General features: G+C 41.0%; 1 protein-coding gene across 1 annotated transcript in view; it reads left to right on the top strand.

The window, feature by feature from the left end:
- Positions 1–17,753, top strand: part of LOC120564602 (unconventional myosin-IXAa-like) — a 162,484-nt gene that overhangs the window by 61,369 nt on the left and 83,362 nt on the right. The window contains 3 exon segments of the mRNA XM_039809735.1: positions 12,175–12,269; positions 13,599–13,661; positions 17,056–17,155. Of these exon segments, the coding sequence (XP_039665669.1) occupies positions 12,175–12,269; positions 13,599–13,661; positions 17,056–17,155 (258 nt within the window).

The raw sequence follows: 17,753 nt of genomic DNA, 5'->3' as shown, positions 1-17,753 counted from the left end.
CTCCCTTTATTTCTCTTTGCCTGTCCTTCTTCTCTTCCCTCTCTCTTTATCACCCCCTACCTCCTTCCCTCCCTCTCTTCACCTCCTCACCGACAGTGGTAGAGGGCCTGTTGACAGTCCTGTCCAGTGGAAGGAGGCTTTTATTGGGCCTCTGTGTTCAACCCTTCCTGAGGCCAATGGGATCCAGATGTGGCCCAGCACTGTAGTGACAGCAGCCATTTATGGAGCGAGAGAGAAAATGTGTGCGGTTGTGTTATTGTGTGTGAGAGAAAGATGTGAGTTGTCGTTTTCTCAACACGTGTACAGATGTGTTTGGCTGCCTGGGACTTGCATTTAACAAGCTGGGGACATGAACTGGCCTCAGCTACCCATAGTGCCTTTGAGCAAGACAGTGAAGAGGCGATTGTGTGTGTGTGTGTGTGTGTGTGTGTCTTTGTGAAGAATAATTAGAGTTTTAGACCTTGAGGCTGAGACATTGACATTTGGAAAGTGAGGACATTTTTCACATTCCTCACTTCTTCAAAGAGCAGTTGGGGGTTTAAGACTTGGTTTTGGGGTTAAGGTTAGAATTAGTTTCAGTGGCGTGTGGTCCATGATGCATACCACATAACCACAAATTCAATTGGGGAACTTTTTTTGCATGCCATGACGTGTCTCTCCCCCATGTTCCCTGTCTGTCTCTATAGTTTACTATAAAATAAAGACAGCAGAAAAATGTCAAAGTCAAATGGAAATTAGAATTTTGTAAATCTGATGATGATGCTGCTGATATTGTACATACTCTTCCATATATATATATTTTTTTAATTAAGGGCGTTTTCACACATGAAAGTCCGGACCAAGGTTAATTTTTTTTGTTACATTGTATACATTTGATCCGGTAAGTTTTGGTTTCCCACTGCAGTTATGCAAGCACACTAAAGATCTATACGTGACAAACCTACGTCCTGCCGTCATCACATACGTGAGCTGCGTGTCCAGATACTTCTAACTGATTGGTTTGTTGACGGGCTTCCCCGTCCTCTCGTCTCCTCTCTCTGTGTCAGAGTTTTTCCAACTGACTGCTGCTCTCCCCGTGCTGCCGCGGGTCTTTTTGTTTGGTTGCGATGTTGAGAAGGCAGACACGGGAACTTTCTTTATTCAGAGACAAACTGAAACCTACACTGTACATTTACCACCACTTAACAAATAAACTGCTGATGTGTTCTCTGCTCTGATAGCCGACAGCTGTCTGCTCTGAGCGCATTCACCGTCACTCTCTCTCACTAAGCACCTTAAAGGAGCTTCCCCGGTCTTGTAACACGAGGAGAGCCTGCCAGAGCTTCTTGTATTTGGTCCGAAAAATGCTTTCACACTATAAACGAACCGGACCATGGTTCAGTTTGGTCCGGACGGAGACCACCTCTTTTTATCGGACCAAAATTTGGCCTTTTGATCTGGACCGTGGTCCGGGGGAGGTTTCACACCTGTAATTTTGGTTCGGATCAAACTTAAAAAGTCCGAAAGTCCGGACCAAACGAGGTATGTGTGAAAACGCCATAAGAGAATACAACATTTTCTGCCTTTACTGCCGGTAGAAGATGTACGTCAGTAAGGGTCCTCATAAGTACAGAAGATTTGTGTGTGTGTCATGTATTACTCTGTGTCTTCCTGGACTCGGTGTGTGTGTGTTTGCGTGTGTGTGTGTGTGTGTGCGTGACACTGCAGAAGTGTGTCCTTGCATTTGTGTTGATGAGGTAATGGGCCCCTGTTTAAAGGATGACCCTGACAAAGCTACAACAGACAAGAATGTAGAGCTGCAGATGACTAATGCTGTATAATCATGCAGGCACATCCTGTATATGTACAGAAACACTGTTCTTCAGACATACAGAAAGCTCTCTTTAGCCTCTTTCTGAATGTGCAGTATATGCAGAGAGACTATACTGTCTTTGTACAGTTTGTTCTATTTGGAAAGTGCCAATATTTCCTCTGGAGCCAGGACAAATGACTACTATTATATATTATATTCTACTTTTTCATGCAAAATCATAAGAGCTTGGATGCAAATCAATTTGTTCACATATGTTCTTTAACTAATTTGATGCCACTTTAGCGCTGTTAGTTCTCTCCAAAGTGTATTCAATATTTTGTTGTACTGGAACTTAATTACAACCTCATATTCAGAACGTGTCTTGTATTCCCTTTTAGCGAATCCACAGGCCCATATTAGCTTGCCCAGTTTTAAACCTTCTTGTGGTCAAGGCAATAAATACTGAATATTTACTCAACTGGATGATAGTCGCAGGGCAGGGTTTTTCACGTCAAGCACCAAATCTCTTTAGGCTGTGACATTAACTGTTTCCTCTCACTACATGAAACCAACCTTCGTCCTAGTGTGTCACGTAATAGCAGAGCACTATTAGCCATAACTACACCCAAATGGAGAGCAACGAGGAAGCAGGTTCTTCGGAAAGCTGAAACCAAAGAGAGTCAACTCTGGCTGGGATCAAAATGATTATGACATTATACTTAATATACAGGATATTTACCATCTATCCCTTATTTAGGATCAACATTAGTTGTCCATTAAAGGTGCACTAGGAGTCCCTGCATGGTTTCAGCGCCATTTCATTTTTGTCTCAAATCGTAGACACCTCTCCTTGATCCGCTAGCGGCCTGCCCTCTGAATACACTGTGAAAAAGCCCGGTCTCTGGAGACAACACAGGGGTCGTAAACGTCAAACAAGCACTAGGGGGACAGGCTGTGCACCAAAATACAACAAACTCGTTCCAGCCAATCACCGACAAGATGGTTGGGGGAGGGGGTGGGGGTTAGTGACAGTTAGGCAGTTAGGCATGACGGAAACATGGGGGGAGGGGCGAGCTTGCTCTGTTTTGTTTGGTATTTACTTGGAACGTCAACAGAAGTGACGTCATGCAGGAACTCATAGTGCACCTTTAAGGGGAAATGTAGTTGCAGAAATGAGAGACACTTGATAATGCACTATAATCTACAATAACATGGAGCATTTATTTACAATAACAATTGATTAAAGCGAGCAGGCAGACAGCAACTCAAAGCGATCAATTAAATATATAGACGCACCGATGCAACTTTCTTGGCCGATTCCGATTTTCTTTGAGTTAGGCCAGCCGATACCGATTTTAGCCGATTCCGATTTAATTTTTTCTAACCACTTTACAGCACACACAAATATTTTTTCTTTAATAGAACATTTTGCACAGAACATAGAACATTTTTTGAACAGATAATGGATCACTATAAAATAGAACTATATAAATTACTCCTGGTGTGGGAAATACACACACATCTAAAGTGCAATGTTAGAACCATTTCCTTCTTTTTACATCCAATATCCAACTAAAAAAATGTGATTTGGGTTTTTGGTGTCATCCCGCCACGCCCTACTTTTTCCTTGCAGGTGTTGCATATCGCAAACTTGTTATCTTCTGCACACACGCTGAAGAATTCCCAGACAGCTGACATGTTGCAGGTTAATTCACGAGGTTCCCTACATGTACGAGAATAGCACGGACACGCGCTTCACACCGCGAGCGGGTACGCGTGACACACAGCGGAAAAGTTGAGAGATAGGAAAAAGAGACTGTGCTGTCGCGTCCATGTGTGCGTGCGTCCTTGAGAACTGTAAATCGTATAACTTATGTTGTCAGTTAATTGTAGCGTTGACCGGCATGAAATCGGCATATTGCCGGTCGCCGGTCATGGCCGAGCACCTGAAACCAATTCCGGTCACCGGCCGGTCTATCGGTGCATCTCTAATTAAATATTAGCTCATTCAGGGGAAATGTGACGTTCCTGTACAGGAATAACTTACAAAAGAAGTAGCTTCATATTTAGTGTACAGGCATGAAGGTTGTATCAATCTTCTCATCTTACTCTTGTCAAGAAAAAAAATAAGCATAAATGTCAAATTGTTCCCCTAAATCTGGAGTTTAGTGCTGAGAAAATTTGAATATTTGCACATATGTCTTCAACTTTTTCTTACGGTTTTTAAAGGCAGATAAGCATCTTTGTATATGTACCGATGTAGCTAGTAAACAACAGGAGAAATCATTTTGTGTTTGTGTATGTTTAAGTGACTATACTGAATGTTCAGCCACTAGAGGTAAGTTACTGTTTAAACAGGAAATAATAAGGTAATGGTCTTTTACAAAAGCCTGGAGGAAGGAAGGAAGTGATTGATGTTGACTCATAGATATTAGTCACGTTTTGCTTGAATGTGTGCATATTTCCAGGCCATACCCAAATACTGAAGTTAATTTCTGTGTTTCTCCGTCACCCAAACTAACTCGACTCCTTTCCACACATGCTGGCTGTTATGAGGAGGCCCCTTCAGTGTGACCTGTCAGGATTATGTAACCTTGCTCGTTCTTGTTCTCACTTCCTTTTCCCTCCCTTCTTTCCATTTTTCCTAGAAAGGTACCATCCCATATGTCTCAAGTAAAGGAAAGAAAAGAACCAGAGAAAGAGAGCGAGGGGGGGAACGAGTCCGGGGAGTGACACAGTAATGGGAAAAGAGAAAGTTAAAAGCAAGTCATAAAGATGAGACTTTATTAGCTTTGTTGTAGGATCCGCAGACACCCCCCTCTTGTGCATTTTGTCAAGAGGTCAGGGTCATTTGTAGTACTTTGTCTCTTGGAGTAGGCTAGGTGGGGGTTTAGTGAAGGGGTGCCTTTTTTATTTATTTTTTTGCAAAACCCATGGTACAGTTTGGCCACAAAAGATTTTTCAGAATTGGCTATTAGGTAGTTTAATAAAAGTACAGTGATGTTTCACTTATTTTTTCTTTGACGTGCACATAAAACAAAACTCATAAACCCATATTACATCTCATAACAATCCTACAATAAACTAATTATTAGCAGTAATAACAATGTCAAAGTGCTACCAGTGTAGTTTTATATATTGATGTATCTTTATTTTAGGGTGGTGCTAAAATGATAAGTAAATTAATCAATTAACTGATTGACAAAAATGAATCTTTTTTTTTAAACAAATCGTTTACTTACAATATCAAAGCTTTGCCTGGTTTTGTATCATTGTGATAAAATACAAAAATTTGAAGACATCAACTTTGTCTCTGTGAACTTCTGATGGGCATTATTCAATCCATAATGAAAAATAATTGTCATTTGCAGCCCGAGCTTAGGGCCTGGCTGAAGGGCATTTTGGCAGTGATGAAAACGCAAAACCACCTATCCTTCCTCCCTCTTCCTGCAGAAGATCGAGCATTTTAACCTGCAGTTACTGTATGAGTCAACCTCCCAGCTGTTTGTGACAGACACCAGTTAGTCCAGTTAATGATGGCTTTTGAGCATCCAGACGCATGTGATCGCAGTTTACAAACTCACTCTCAAACCGATTAAGGAGGCAACGCACTTGAGCTGAATGCAAATACTCACACTCACACTCACACTCACACAACGTTGTCATTTGTCAAATCTTATGAATGTTACAGCTTGCTGTAATATGAAGCTCTTCAGCACCTGCTTTCCTGCTGGAGTGTGTTTTGTCAAGCCTGACCGCACACCTAGAGGAAAAACTGCCACTATATCTACTCCAAACCATGCACACACACACACAGAAACACACACGCTCTGTTTTCCCAGCATGCCTTGTGAAGCCAATCTGCACCTGCTCGCGGAGGAATGCAATGTGATGTCATCTTGCTGGGAGCTCCTGTGAATGTGGAAGCAAAAAAAAAAAGAACTTTTGGTCTAAAAGCAGACTCAGACGGCCCTCCGGGGAAATCTACACAGCATGAAATCATTCTGAAATATTGTTTTAAAGGCATTTCTGCTGCTCCAGATGTTGTTTAACAGCGAGTCCATCTCAAAGGTGGTGGTACAACATGAGTGGCATTGACATCTCTCTGGCCCTGTATGTTTTTAGTCTTTCTCAGTTCACCTGAACTCAGGTTTGCCTCCAAAACAAAGTATACTCTGACTCCAGTAGCGTGTAGAGTTTTTTTTTTTCTTGATGAGCGTTGCTTGTTTTAGCATAAAAGGGCAAACAATGAACCGAGACAAAAGCAAACGCATTACATCACGACTGCCTAGATTAGATTAGATTCCACTTTATAATCATTGTACACAGAGCCAGTACAACTAAATGCAGTTTAGCATCTTAACTGTGATATATACAAAATAATACACAAAAAGAACATTACAAATGAAATTATTACAAAAACCAGTAAATAGTATGTACAGCAGAATAGATCTGGTTTATTTTTTTGTGGAACCCAATTAAACTCCAACTTTTCAAAAGATAAAATTTGAAGGTCGGTAAATTAAAAGAAAGAACGTAATCTTGTGTAGCAAAAATGTTTTTTTTTTTTCTTCATCTTCAATAATTTTTCCAATCATGACCCGACGCCTGAGATGTATCTTGTGAGCCCCAGTGGGGTCCCAACCCGTAGCTTGAGAACCACCTCATTAGGTCATACTTCTTTAATCATCACATACTGAGGGCTGAGTATTAGGTAACTGAAACAGTTCATTATTGAAAGCTGGCATTGAATCTGTGGTTTGTAATAGTGTTTACTTCATCTTTGACCAGGTAGTTCCTGATATAAATCATAATTTTGAAAAAAAATAATAATTTTGGCTCCTTGTCTTTAGAAAACATTAAACCACTCCATTTAACACATTTCATTTCTTAATTGAAAGAAAAAAGAGTTTTCTAGAAAACATGTATATTCTTCAAGCGAGGTATTTAAAAAAACATTGTTTTGCTATTACTACATAAACGTAGGTATTATTTCAACACTAGTGTCAAAAACATCAACCGAGAAGAAGGCTGTAGATAACCGAGTTTAGGCAGTCTTAGCCGCCATATTGCTGTTTTAATTCAAATTCAGATTCAATTCAAAAAGCTTTATTGTCTATCCCCACAGGGGGTAGAAAAGTGTCTTCAGACAAAAGGCTCCGCAAACAATATACAGCAAACAAACAATACAATACAACAGACAACCACACCGGTGATGAAGCTGTCAAGAGCACAGTTTGGCATGCGTATCAGCAGTGTAACTTGGCAGTCGACTCCTGTTATCTTATAGTTGTTTAATGAAGCAGTAAATGGGGGTTAGTGTCTCTCACCAAGTGTATGTGTCTATGTAAGTGATGGCATTTACTGTATCTGCTAACTAAATCTTTTAGCGTGTGGTATAAGCTTGACTGGCACACTGTACAGACTGTGTAGCAGTGCTGCCGTGCACTGCTGCTGGATACCCACAGGCTGGATGCAGAGCGCTGGTTTCTGGTTTAATTTTGGGGAAAACGGGGTTTCAAGCGGAGGAAGAAGGTTGAGCACGACTTCTGCCCACCTGCTGGTTTTAAAGCAAAATTAGGTAACACTTTACTTAAAGGTATCTAGTATCTATAAGAGTATTTATTAGTGACATGACACTGAGTGACATGACACTGTCATGAACACATGACACAGTCATGACACATGAACCCTAACCCTAACCCTAACCATAACTTGTCATGACAAAACCCGAATGACACTTACTAAAAGAAGCGTTATGTCATAAAGGTTTATGACTTGTTTATAATGTTTATGACACGTTCATGACAGTGTCATGTCACTCTTATGTAGATACCTTAAAGTAAAGTGTAACCAAATTAACATGCGGCAATTCAAACAAAAATAACCTACTGCTTGGAACTGCCCCGGCCGAACACAATACTGTCTCTGCAGCAAGTAAAGATCATGGGCGATGTGTTCTAATGTATACTGCTAAGATTCACAGTGCAGTGAATCATAGCTATGTCTGTGTCATGTTAAATTAATGAACTGTCACTCAACATAGTGTACACTAAAGTCAAGCAAGGTTGGCCACTTTCCACTATTTTTGTGGTGGTTGGTGGAGATGCAGATTTCAACTGTGGACAATTTCATAAGGACATTTTTCTCCAGCTGAAAATATTTTTTCATGAAAATTGTAGACCACAGACATTTTTTTTTTTTTAGCTCTTTTGTATTGGGCACTGATTCTGAGAGCATCACACATTTAATTCCATTCACCTACAAAAAACCTGGACAAGAAAAAACATGATAGATACCATGAGAGGCTTTTGAGAAAATAGTTGTTTTAATAGTAATGGGTAATTGGGTGAACTGGCCCTTTAAATAGCCTGGGGGGAGAGAGTCTGCAGTGTATTTGAGGGGACGGGGAGTTCTCTGTGAAGCATGAAGTCCCACAACACAATAATATCCCAAATAATTAATATAGATCACCCCAAATAAAGGGGTGAAATAAAACATTACCAAACAACCCACTGAAGTCAAGGATATAATATAGAATACTGGTGGCCATGTTTACATTACCCAGCAACCAGTTGGTCTGATCAATAAGGGGCCAGTCTACCAAAAACATAATCTATATCCACTTGCTCCGTTGCCGTCGGAAGTTCCGCCGGATGTCACTCTTTTCAACCGGATGTCCGTTACCTTCCATTTTCTTTGTGTTGGAATTTTAAACTCCGGTGGATTTCTGAGGACTATGGTTAACTGCTCCTCAGATCTCTGCAGGGTAAATCCAGACAGCTAGCCAGACTATCTGTCCAATCTGAGTTTTCTGTTGCATGACTGAAACAACTTTTGAACGTCCACATGTTCCTCCTTCCCGAGGCTATTTTGCAGCGGCACCGTGGCTTTTCCCGGTGCTTAGCGCCGGCCATGACGGTTGTGATTGGTTTAAAGGAAGGCCAATAAGCCAAAGAACGTTTTTCTCCCATCCTGGCATGCTGTTTGGACTAGCCAGACCCTCCTTCGCAGCGCTGTGGAGGAAGGTCTGGCAAAGTGAGACTACCAAAAACATGATGTGGGCTGTAAGGTCCCCCACATAAAGTCAATTGCCTCCTTATATATCCATATTCACAAAAAGCTTCCTGCTGAAACAAGCAGTCACCTTCACCTGGCCATCAGAGCGCTGTAGCCAGCATCAATAATTTGAACCACTCAGCACTACATAGAAGAAACTAGCACATGGAAGCTAGCCCAGCAGTGGTGTTGGCAAGTCTCCACTTGTTTTTCATAATCTAGGTCACCAAATGGTTTTTGAGAGTGTTAAGGGAAACTCTGCAGCTGTACTGGTGAAAAAGACAAAACAATAGAGAGAGAGAGAAACACCGGGTTATTAGCATTAGTATTTAAGCTGATTTTAGCCACTGCTTTGAAGAAGGTCTTGACATGCTAATTAACAGGCTAGCTCTCATCTTGCCCACTCAACACTTAACACGCTAAGTCCTTTTCTGAAATAGCAGCACCACTGCTCGCTTTCTCTGAGGCTGAGGAGCCGGGCTTTTCTGCAGCGGTGGAGGAAACAAATGGCTAACATAATGTGACAGCGTGGAAGAGCCCTCGGGGACAAAGTCGGTGAATAAGCATACATTAGCATACAGTATGGAGCCAGTGTTGGGCTTAGACATAGAGATACACACATACAGTATACACACAGTCAGAGCAGGATTAAGCCTTGGGGTCAGCACATCAACATTAAAATCTAACATATGGCCGGTTTAGCGCTGTGTCTTTGATTTGTGTAAGTGGACGATGTGGCGAGCTGTTTTTAACACACTTACATTGGTTAGGACTGCACATGGCACCACAGGCTATGCAGTGAAGGCTGGGGTTAATTCAGTTTGTATTGAGTCACGTTGAATTTCAAATTCAAATTAAGTCTGTGGGAACAGCAAATGTATCCAGTCAGTGTTCCTTGTTCTTGGATGTTTCCTTCAAGGCTGCATGTTGTTGTTTTTTTATAAAGGGAACAAACATGGAGTCACATTTTGCTACAGTATGTTTATTTCCGTCATTAATTTAGACCAAGATCCTAACAAAGCCAAGCATTGTGTTAAAACATTAGTTAGTTTTGGAGAATAGAAAAATGGACGATGCATTTTTGTACATCTATGTGTAGAAAATAGAGTCGAGTTTCTTTACGTGTTAAACAAGTTAAGTACATTTTGACAAAAAACCACCTTCGGAATTGACTTGACTGAATTACATCTGGGCACAAAGGAAACAATATGATTCAGCAAAAATCTAATCTGAATAATTACATGACTATATCAGCTATATTATAGCCTTGGTTACCCAGTAATTACCTTGAACTTGACCCTGTTTCGCTCCCAACAAGACACACACACACACACACACACACACACACACACACACACACACACCAAAGAGCAATCACTGATTCACAGTGTGTGTTTTCCTGTGCTGTGGTCACAGCAGGCGTTGACCATGAAGCAGAGTTCACCACTAAATCATCCAGACAGTGCCGCCTTGCTCATTAATCTCTGTCTCACACACACACCCACAGAAAGCACATCTACACACAGCATGCCGCATGCGTCCACACACATGTCACACATGCATGAATTATAAGCTCAAACAGTACATACATCTTCCTGCACTCACACACAAACATACCCAGTGTATTTCTCTTGCCAGCGGTGGTTTGATTGCCATTGACAGTTTCCATTAGAGCTGGTGCTCATTTCACTCAATCATTTCAGGAAGTGGATTTTCCTCTAAAACTCAAAACTGGAAACATTTTGCCACAAAACGTCTCTTATTTCCAGTAGATTATTGAGGATGAAAGATCTATCATTATCAAGTAAATTGCAGTTTCGATTTACATTTTGAATTGAGGGAGATCTCGCTGCCAGTCCACTCTTCTTCTGTGGTTGGTTTTTGTGTCTCAACCCATGGACTTTTCTTTATAAAGGCTCAATAGGGATCTGGTGGAGAAAAGAAAAGAAAAGATGGATGTATTTTAAGGAGAAGGAGTTTGTATGGTGTTGTAGGGAAGGAGAAACACTGAGAGAGAGAGAAAAAGATGAACCGTATAGCAGTTGGATTGGTTCTTTAATTCCTTTATTCTTTGCTCTGATTGGCTTGTTAAATGTGTGTCAGGTCGGTGGCGTTGGGGGAGATTTAAAATGAATCGTCACAGAGATCAAAGCCTGATTCAGGAACAGGATTTTACTTGTATTAAACGGTGTTATTCCAGAGCTGTGGTAATTACCCAGCAGCCTCAATTACCTGATGCCCACGCCTCTCCCCCCTCTCCCCCACCTTCTGCTGGTCATTTATCATAATTCCAAAATACTGATTGCATAAGCCTGAAATTTCACCCCTGCTTCTGTGAACTGTAGTGCTGAAATAGAAAATATGTTTCTCTAATGTCTCACGCTTTTCCTGCTTTCTTTCTCAAGTTTCTCGTCTTCTTCTTTCACTTTATCACATTTTTAATTTCCGTCTTTCCTATCATCTCCTTTTCCTGATCAAATTTTTGTTTCATCTTTTATCCCATCCTCATTTCCTTTCTTGTCATCACATTGTTTTTGTCTTCTCCTCTTTGCTGCAGTCCTTCATTCCTTTTATCAACCATCATTGCCTCTCCTCCCACTTTTTTCTTTCTTCTTTAGCCTATTCGCTTTCTCCTCAAAGTCTCCATTTTTTCTTATTTGTCTATCCACTTCTTTTGACTCTCCTCGCCTCATTCTTTCCTCTCTTCTCACTAACCAACTCCACTGGGGCTCATGAGACACCCAATAAGAACATGAATGAGTCCTCCAGGGGCCTCTAATGATGGAGTGTGTGTGTGCGTGTGAGTTTGTGTGTAGAAATACCCACAAACTCCCACGAGTAGTGACTGTGTCTGTTTTCAGCTCTGCAGTGTGTTTGCCTTTAAAGGAATTTGGCAGTTTTGTGTGTGTGTGTGTGTGTGTGTGTGTGTGTGTGTGTGTGTGTGTGTGTGTGTGTGTGTGTGTGTGTGTGTGTGTGTGTGTGTGTGTGTGTGTGTGTGTGTGTGTGCACGCGCCTCTTGTTGGCCCCTTGCTGAGCCTCATGACCTCTGTTACAGTTCTGTGATTGGTAGCTCCCTCAACTCCTTATACATTTTTTCACTTTGGATCAGAGTTCAGTTCCCATCATAAAGTTTGCCTGTAGAAATAGAGCATTTTTAAGACCCTGTAGACCCAAAACCCTTCTTTATTTGCTATAACTTTTTGATAAGCAGTTTATCCTTCTGTGTCACTACTGTACATAAAGAATGAAAGGAGAACAACACACACCTGTACCTGTCAGTTATCACCTGTCTACATGCTGATATGTTTCCATTTTCTCCTCAGGCCTTCGGGAACGCTAAGACGGCCCACAACAACAACTCCAGCCGCTTCGGCAAGTTCATCCAGGTCAACTACCAGGAGAGTGGCACCGTCAGAGGGTGAGAGAGACACATGGACGCACACACACACACACACACACACACACACACACACACACACGGACACACACCCACAAATAAAACGCATGCATGCATGAGTCACACATTTACAAATGCTGTTTGGTGGAGTTGTAACACTCAATCACTTCCAAATGGTAATTTAACTATTACACCTCGGATAAACATTGAAGCTGCACTTTCATATGGCTCTTTGTAGTTTTGCGTATTTAAAGCTAATGTACTTGCACTTACTACTTGTTGTCTGGAGTTTGCACCTTCTAGGTTGAAAGCACTTAATTGGAAGTCGCTTTGGATAAAAGCATCAGCTAAATGTCATGTAATGTAACTATTGCTTAATATTTTATCATCTAATAATTTCGTTAAAAAAAACTGGTGATTAATATAATTTATATGTTGTGTTTTGCCACCCTATGTTACAGTATCTAATCTATCTGTGATACCTCAGTTAACAATATGATTAAACATAGATTGTTAATTTATAACTGCTATTCATAGTACTTAATTTCCTCATGTAAGAAAGGAAACAGAATTATCAGTGATTAGGATATCCCCAGACAGAGTAGTTAATACGTTTTAATTTCACAAATTATTAAAAATGCATAGCATTTGATAACTAATATCCCCTTTAGTCTGTTTGTATGTCCTCTTCTCTGAAGTTTTCCTGTTTCTTAAAGTGCTCATATAATGCTTTTTCTCTTTCCTTTAGTATTATATATGTTTTTGTGCATGTTATAGGTTTACAAAGTGAAAAAGCCCAAAGTCCACCCCAAAGGGACTTACCATCTCCAACAGAAAACACTGTTCACAAACTGCTCCAAACAGCTCTGTTGTAGTCCAGCCTTTACTTCAGAGACAAACGTGGGTCACTTTGTAACACATGTTATAACACTTTATAACTCACCTAGCTGCTAGCATGGCACGCCCTCATACTCTGCTTCTGACTGGCTGGTAGTACTTACTGCACATGTGCGACTCCCAACAAAGATGGAACAGAAGTGGGATGTCTCACTCTGTAGCTAAAACAGAGAGCTCAACACACAGGGTGAAAGGAGGAGCTGCAGCAATGTGCAGTACAACAAAAATATGGTGTTTTTTGAAAATTAAACCACATAAACCTATTCTGGTACAACCTCTAAATACAATTATGAACCTGAAAATGAGCATAATATGGGCGCTTTAATATCTTTAATTACACGAATCAGCAACTCAACTTTCTTCCCTGTATGTTGGTAACTTAACATCAGCTGATTTTTTTGATTTCGTGGCTCTTTTGACCTTTATGTGCCTGTGTGTATGTTTGATTCTCAGAGCCTATGTGGAGAAGTACCTGCTGGAGAAATCCCGCCTGGTTTACCAGGAGCACAATGAGAGGTGAGTTGAGACACAGGAAGTAGAGATCAGACTGACAGCAGGGAATGTGGATGATACCTCTGAATGTATTAGACTGTGTACTGATCATTTAATCACTGGGACATCGCTGACAGATTTTGTGTTGACATATTGTCACTAACTACACTAACCACAGTGTTTTATCAGGTTATTGTCAATTAGTTAACACATTTCTAAAATGCTCACATGCTAAGGTTTGTCCCAGGCTCCCCCATTAATTTGGATTATTGCATGCACTCTCTAGTTTTTTTTAACCTTGGTGCTCTGGTGCATAATCAGCTGCCCACTTTTCAATTTCTACTCACTGTTTGAAAAGTGATCAACTAAAGATCATGTTAACAACATCTTATTGCAGCAGAAAGCCATTTTGGATTACAAGTTATTTCAGTAGAAATCTCTAAAAGCTGAAAATAATGAAACTTAAAGGTCCCATGGCATGAAAATGTCACTTTATGAGGTTTTTTAACATTAATAGGCATTCCCCCAGCCTGCCTATGGTCCCCCAGTGGCTAGAAATGGCGATAGGTGTAAACTGAGCCCTGGGTATCCTGCTCTGCCTTTGAGAAAATGAAAGCTCAGATGGGCCGATCTGGAATCTTCTCCTTATGAGGTCATAAGGAGCAAAGTTACCTCCCCTTTCTCTGTATGGCCCACCCAGAGAATTTGGCTCACCCATGAGAGAGAGACATCATGGCTTTCAAACGAGCAAAGTGGCAGTTGGTCTAAGGAAAGCTCATTGTGGGACTGGCTCTAGTGGCTGTAATTCTGCACCAAGGCTGAATTTCGGGAAAGAGACTTCAGATACAGTATTAGGGGACCACTAAGGCCTATATAAAAGCATCCAAAGAGCACCATGTCATGGGACCTTTAACGAAGAGTGGTGCAGCCATAAATAAGAAAGAAGGAGAAAAATTAGAAACACTGAAAGCCAAATTGCCACTTGTTTGCGAGATAATATGTCAAAATCCATATCTCTGCACGGAAATGTTCGTTGTCTAAGAAACTCGATACTATAATTGGCTTCATTTCCTCTGCAAGCTGAGGATAAATATCGGCTATCCTCCGCCCTTTGCTTTCTAAGTTAACACTGCAAACTATCAAGTTTCCTTTTAAGTTTGGTCATTCATGCACACAGGACATGATTGTTTATTAATACTAATTATATATCAAAACAATTTTGGGAGAATGAGAAAATAGATTTTCAGATATTTCTCAGAAATCAGTTATGTGTCCAGTTTAGTGTAACAGAAACACTGTCTGTTCTCCAGCAGAAACAAAAAACACACACACACACACACACACACACACACACACACACACACACACACACACACACACACACACACACACACACACACACACACACACACACACACACACACACACACTGTACATAAACACATGAATAGGAATTTCCACCTGTGCCCACATCCCTTAAATTCTTCCTCTCAACACACACCGTCTCTTATCGACTGGCTCTGTCCCTGTATCGCTCCTCTCTCCCAGGCAGCAATAATAAAAACAAATATCACAGGGCCCAGCAGTATAATAGCTTTGTGAGGGAAGGAAAAAACTATGTAAAACCCTTCACCGGTCATCTAATCCCTCTAACCCTGAATGGCCCGGGTTTTCTATTTCATCCTGATGACAGGCCCTGGCGGCCATATTGATAGGGTAGAAACTAAAGACAGGACCCCCCAGTCGGCTTAGACCTGAAGCTGAGAGGTGGGGGAGCAGGCGGGCTGATGATGAACTGCAAACAATCTTAAATCTTAACTCCAGTCTCATGACAGGTTGCCTCTGTACGACCTCAGAGTAAGATAATAAAAACTAGCTGAGCTTTCCAGGGATGCTGTCAGGCTTTATGACTTTGATAGTACTCGGTGCAAGTGAAGGGCTGTTACTGTATTCAGCAACCGTGGTTCTGTTATTACGTTATTAGTAGTATTGTTTTAGGTATTACAGTAGTTTGTTCATATATTGTGTTATTAGCTTCACTAACTGTGGATCATTAACAGTAGCAGTCGTAGCTATAGGGCTGGGTAGCATACTGGAAATGTACCAATACCATTAACAGTCACCAGCCTAATTTTGTTTTATGTGAGCCGTCCAGGTTTTCAGAAAAAATAAAATAAAACCCCAAAACATGTTAAAGGAATAATTCGGCAATTTTGGAAATGTATTAATTCAGTTTTCTTGCCAAGAGTTAGATGAAAGGATTGATCAAACTTTCTCATCTGTGCGATATATATGATCTTAGCTCAGCACAAATAATGGAAGCGGGGGCACAGCTAGCATGGCTCTATTGATAGTTGTAAAACACTGCCTAAGGTCAAGCCATGTAAGTCAAGGCAGGTCAGCACAACTCTTTTTAGGGTCAGGGGCACTGGTTTTAGTTTTGTATCCTTATCCAGTAATGGCTGTGTTCAGGGGAAATAACGAGTGCCCTTTGCCTTGAAAAGACTGTAATCATCAAGAAACCTGATCTGCGTGTGTCAATGTTAGTGTTTACTGTTATGGCTTAAGCTAGCCAGCAAGCTAGGCAACTTTTTTTGGTAGCTCATTCAATGGTCATTACCAGTATATGTTCATTAAGAGTTATTTTTTAGTGTTTATTTAATGATTTACCTAAATGTTTGTAGTAGATGGAGATACAGAAGAAAAAAAATCTAGTTTGAGTATCTTCACAAGGATTACGTAACATCAGCTTTCATTTGTCATGATAGAAGACATTACCTCAAAGATAATTTGCGGTCCTATTGCACAGCCCAAAGTGGCTGTATCAACAGCAGTAACCGTGTCAGTTATGAAAAAATATATAGTAGCGTAATAACATTAAAGCAGTACTCGTACTACATGTTAGTTTCAATAAAAAAAAACATCCTTCTACCCATCCGCCAATTACACATCGGGATTCTTTAATATCCTCTCTGAACTTTTTAACTTTCCACCACTCCAACGGTCACTAGGGTTGCCTGTACAGAAAAGTGAAGCTTGTTTCCAGCTGTAACAGAATTACGTCTCGGTGTGTTGACCTTTTGTCACAGAGGCACAGCTCCTTACCTCCAGCCCACACGCCACACTGCTACTTTGAATGTCTTGAAATGTGAGCCCGTTGGTCGAAAGGTTTGACTTATTTGTTACATGCTGCAGGTTTAGGTTGTGAAATAGCCTGCAGGTGGAAAATGTTTCCCTGTACTCTACTCCAAAGCTTTGAATGGAGTCTCCTCCCCCAAGCGTCATCTCAGCCGCTGTCCTCTGAGGGAGGACAGCAGCAGTTCACTGTGGGAATTTAAAATTATTCAAGAAATCAATACATGAAAGGTGCTGTAGAATCCTACCATCTAACTTGACATGTGTATGTGTGTGTCTGTAGGAACTACCATGTTTTCTACTACCTGTTGGCCGGAGCCAGTGAAGAAGAGAGGAAGTCCTTCCACCTGCTCAAACCTGAGGAATACCACTACCTCAACCAGGTCCGCACACACACACCAATGCAGAGAACACAGAATTTTTTTTTAAGATTATTTTTTTGGACCTTTTATTTTTATAGGCCAGCTGAAGACATGAAAGGGGAGAGAGAGGGGGAATGACATACAGCAAAGGGTCGCAGGTCTGAGTCGAACACGCGGCCGCTGCGTTGAGGAGTAAACCTCTATATATGGACGCACGCTCTACCAACTGAGCTACCCAGGCGCCCAGAACACAGAATTTAGTGCATATAAAATTACAAACAGACAAAGTCCACCTGGATTTATTTATGCTATATGCAATAATAATGCCTCAAAATATGCCACAAAGTCAGAATAAAGCACAAAGAAAAAAAGACCCTGATCTTATAATTGCTTGTCTTGACATCAATGATCCAGCGTGGTGGCGTGTGTCATTTATCAGCACTTACGAAAGACGTTAAACAATCACTTATTGAATCAAAAGCCATTTCATGTCAGCAAGTTTTAGGGCAAAATTATAATTTGTACGGATATACAAATATTTTAAAGCAACACCAAAGCACTTTTCCGCTTCGGTCCCCCTACAGGTTGGAAGCGGAATTGTCCATTACCGCTGTCGTAA

The sequence above is a fragment of the Perca fluviatilis genome, chromosome 8, assembly GCF_010015445.1.
Source record: "Perca fluviatilis chromosome 8, GENO_Pfluv_1.0, whole genome shotgun sequence".
In the NCBI taxonomy this organism is placed as follows: Eukaryota; Metazoa; Chordata; class Actinopteri; order Perciformes; family Percidae; genus Perca; species Perca fluviatilis.
This window is presented reverse-complemented; position numbering and strand designations above follow the sequence as displayed.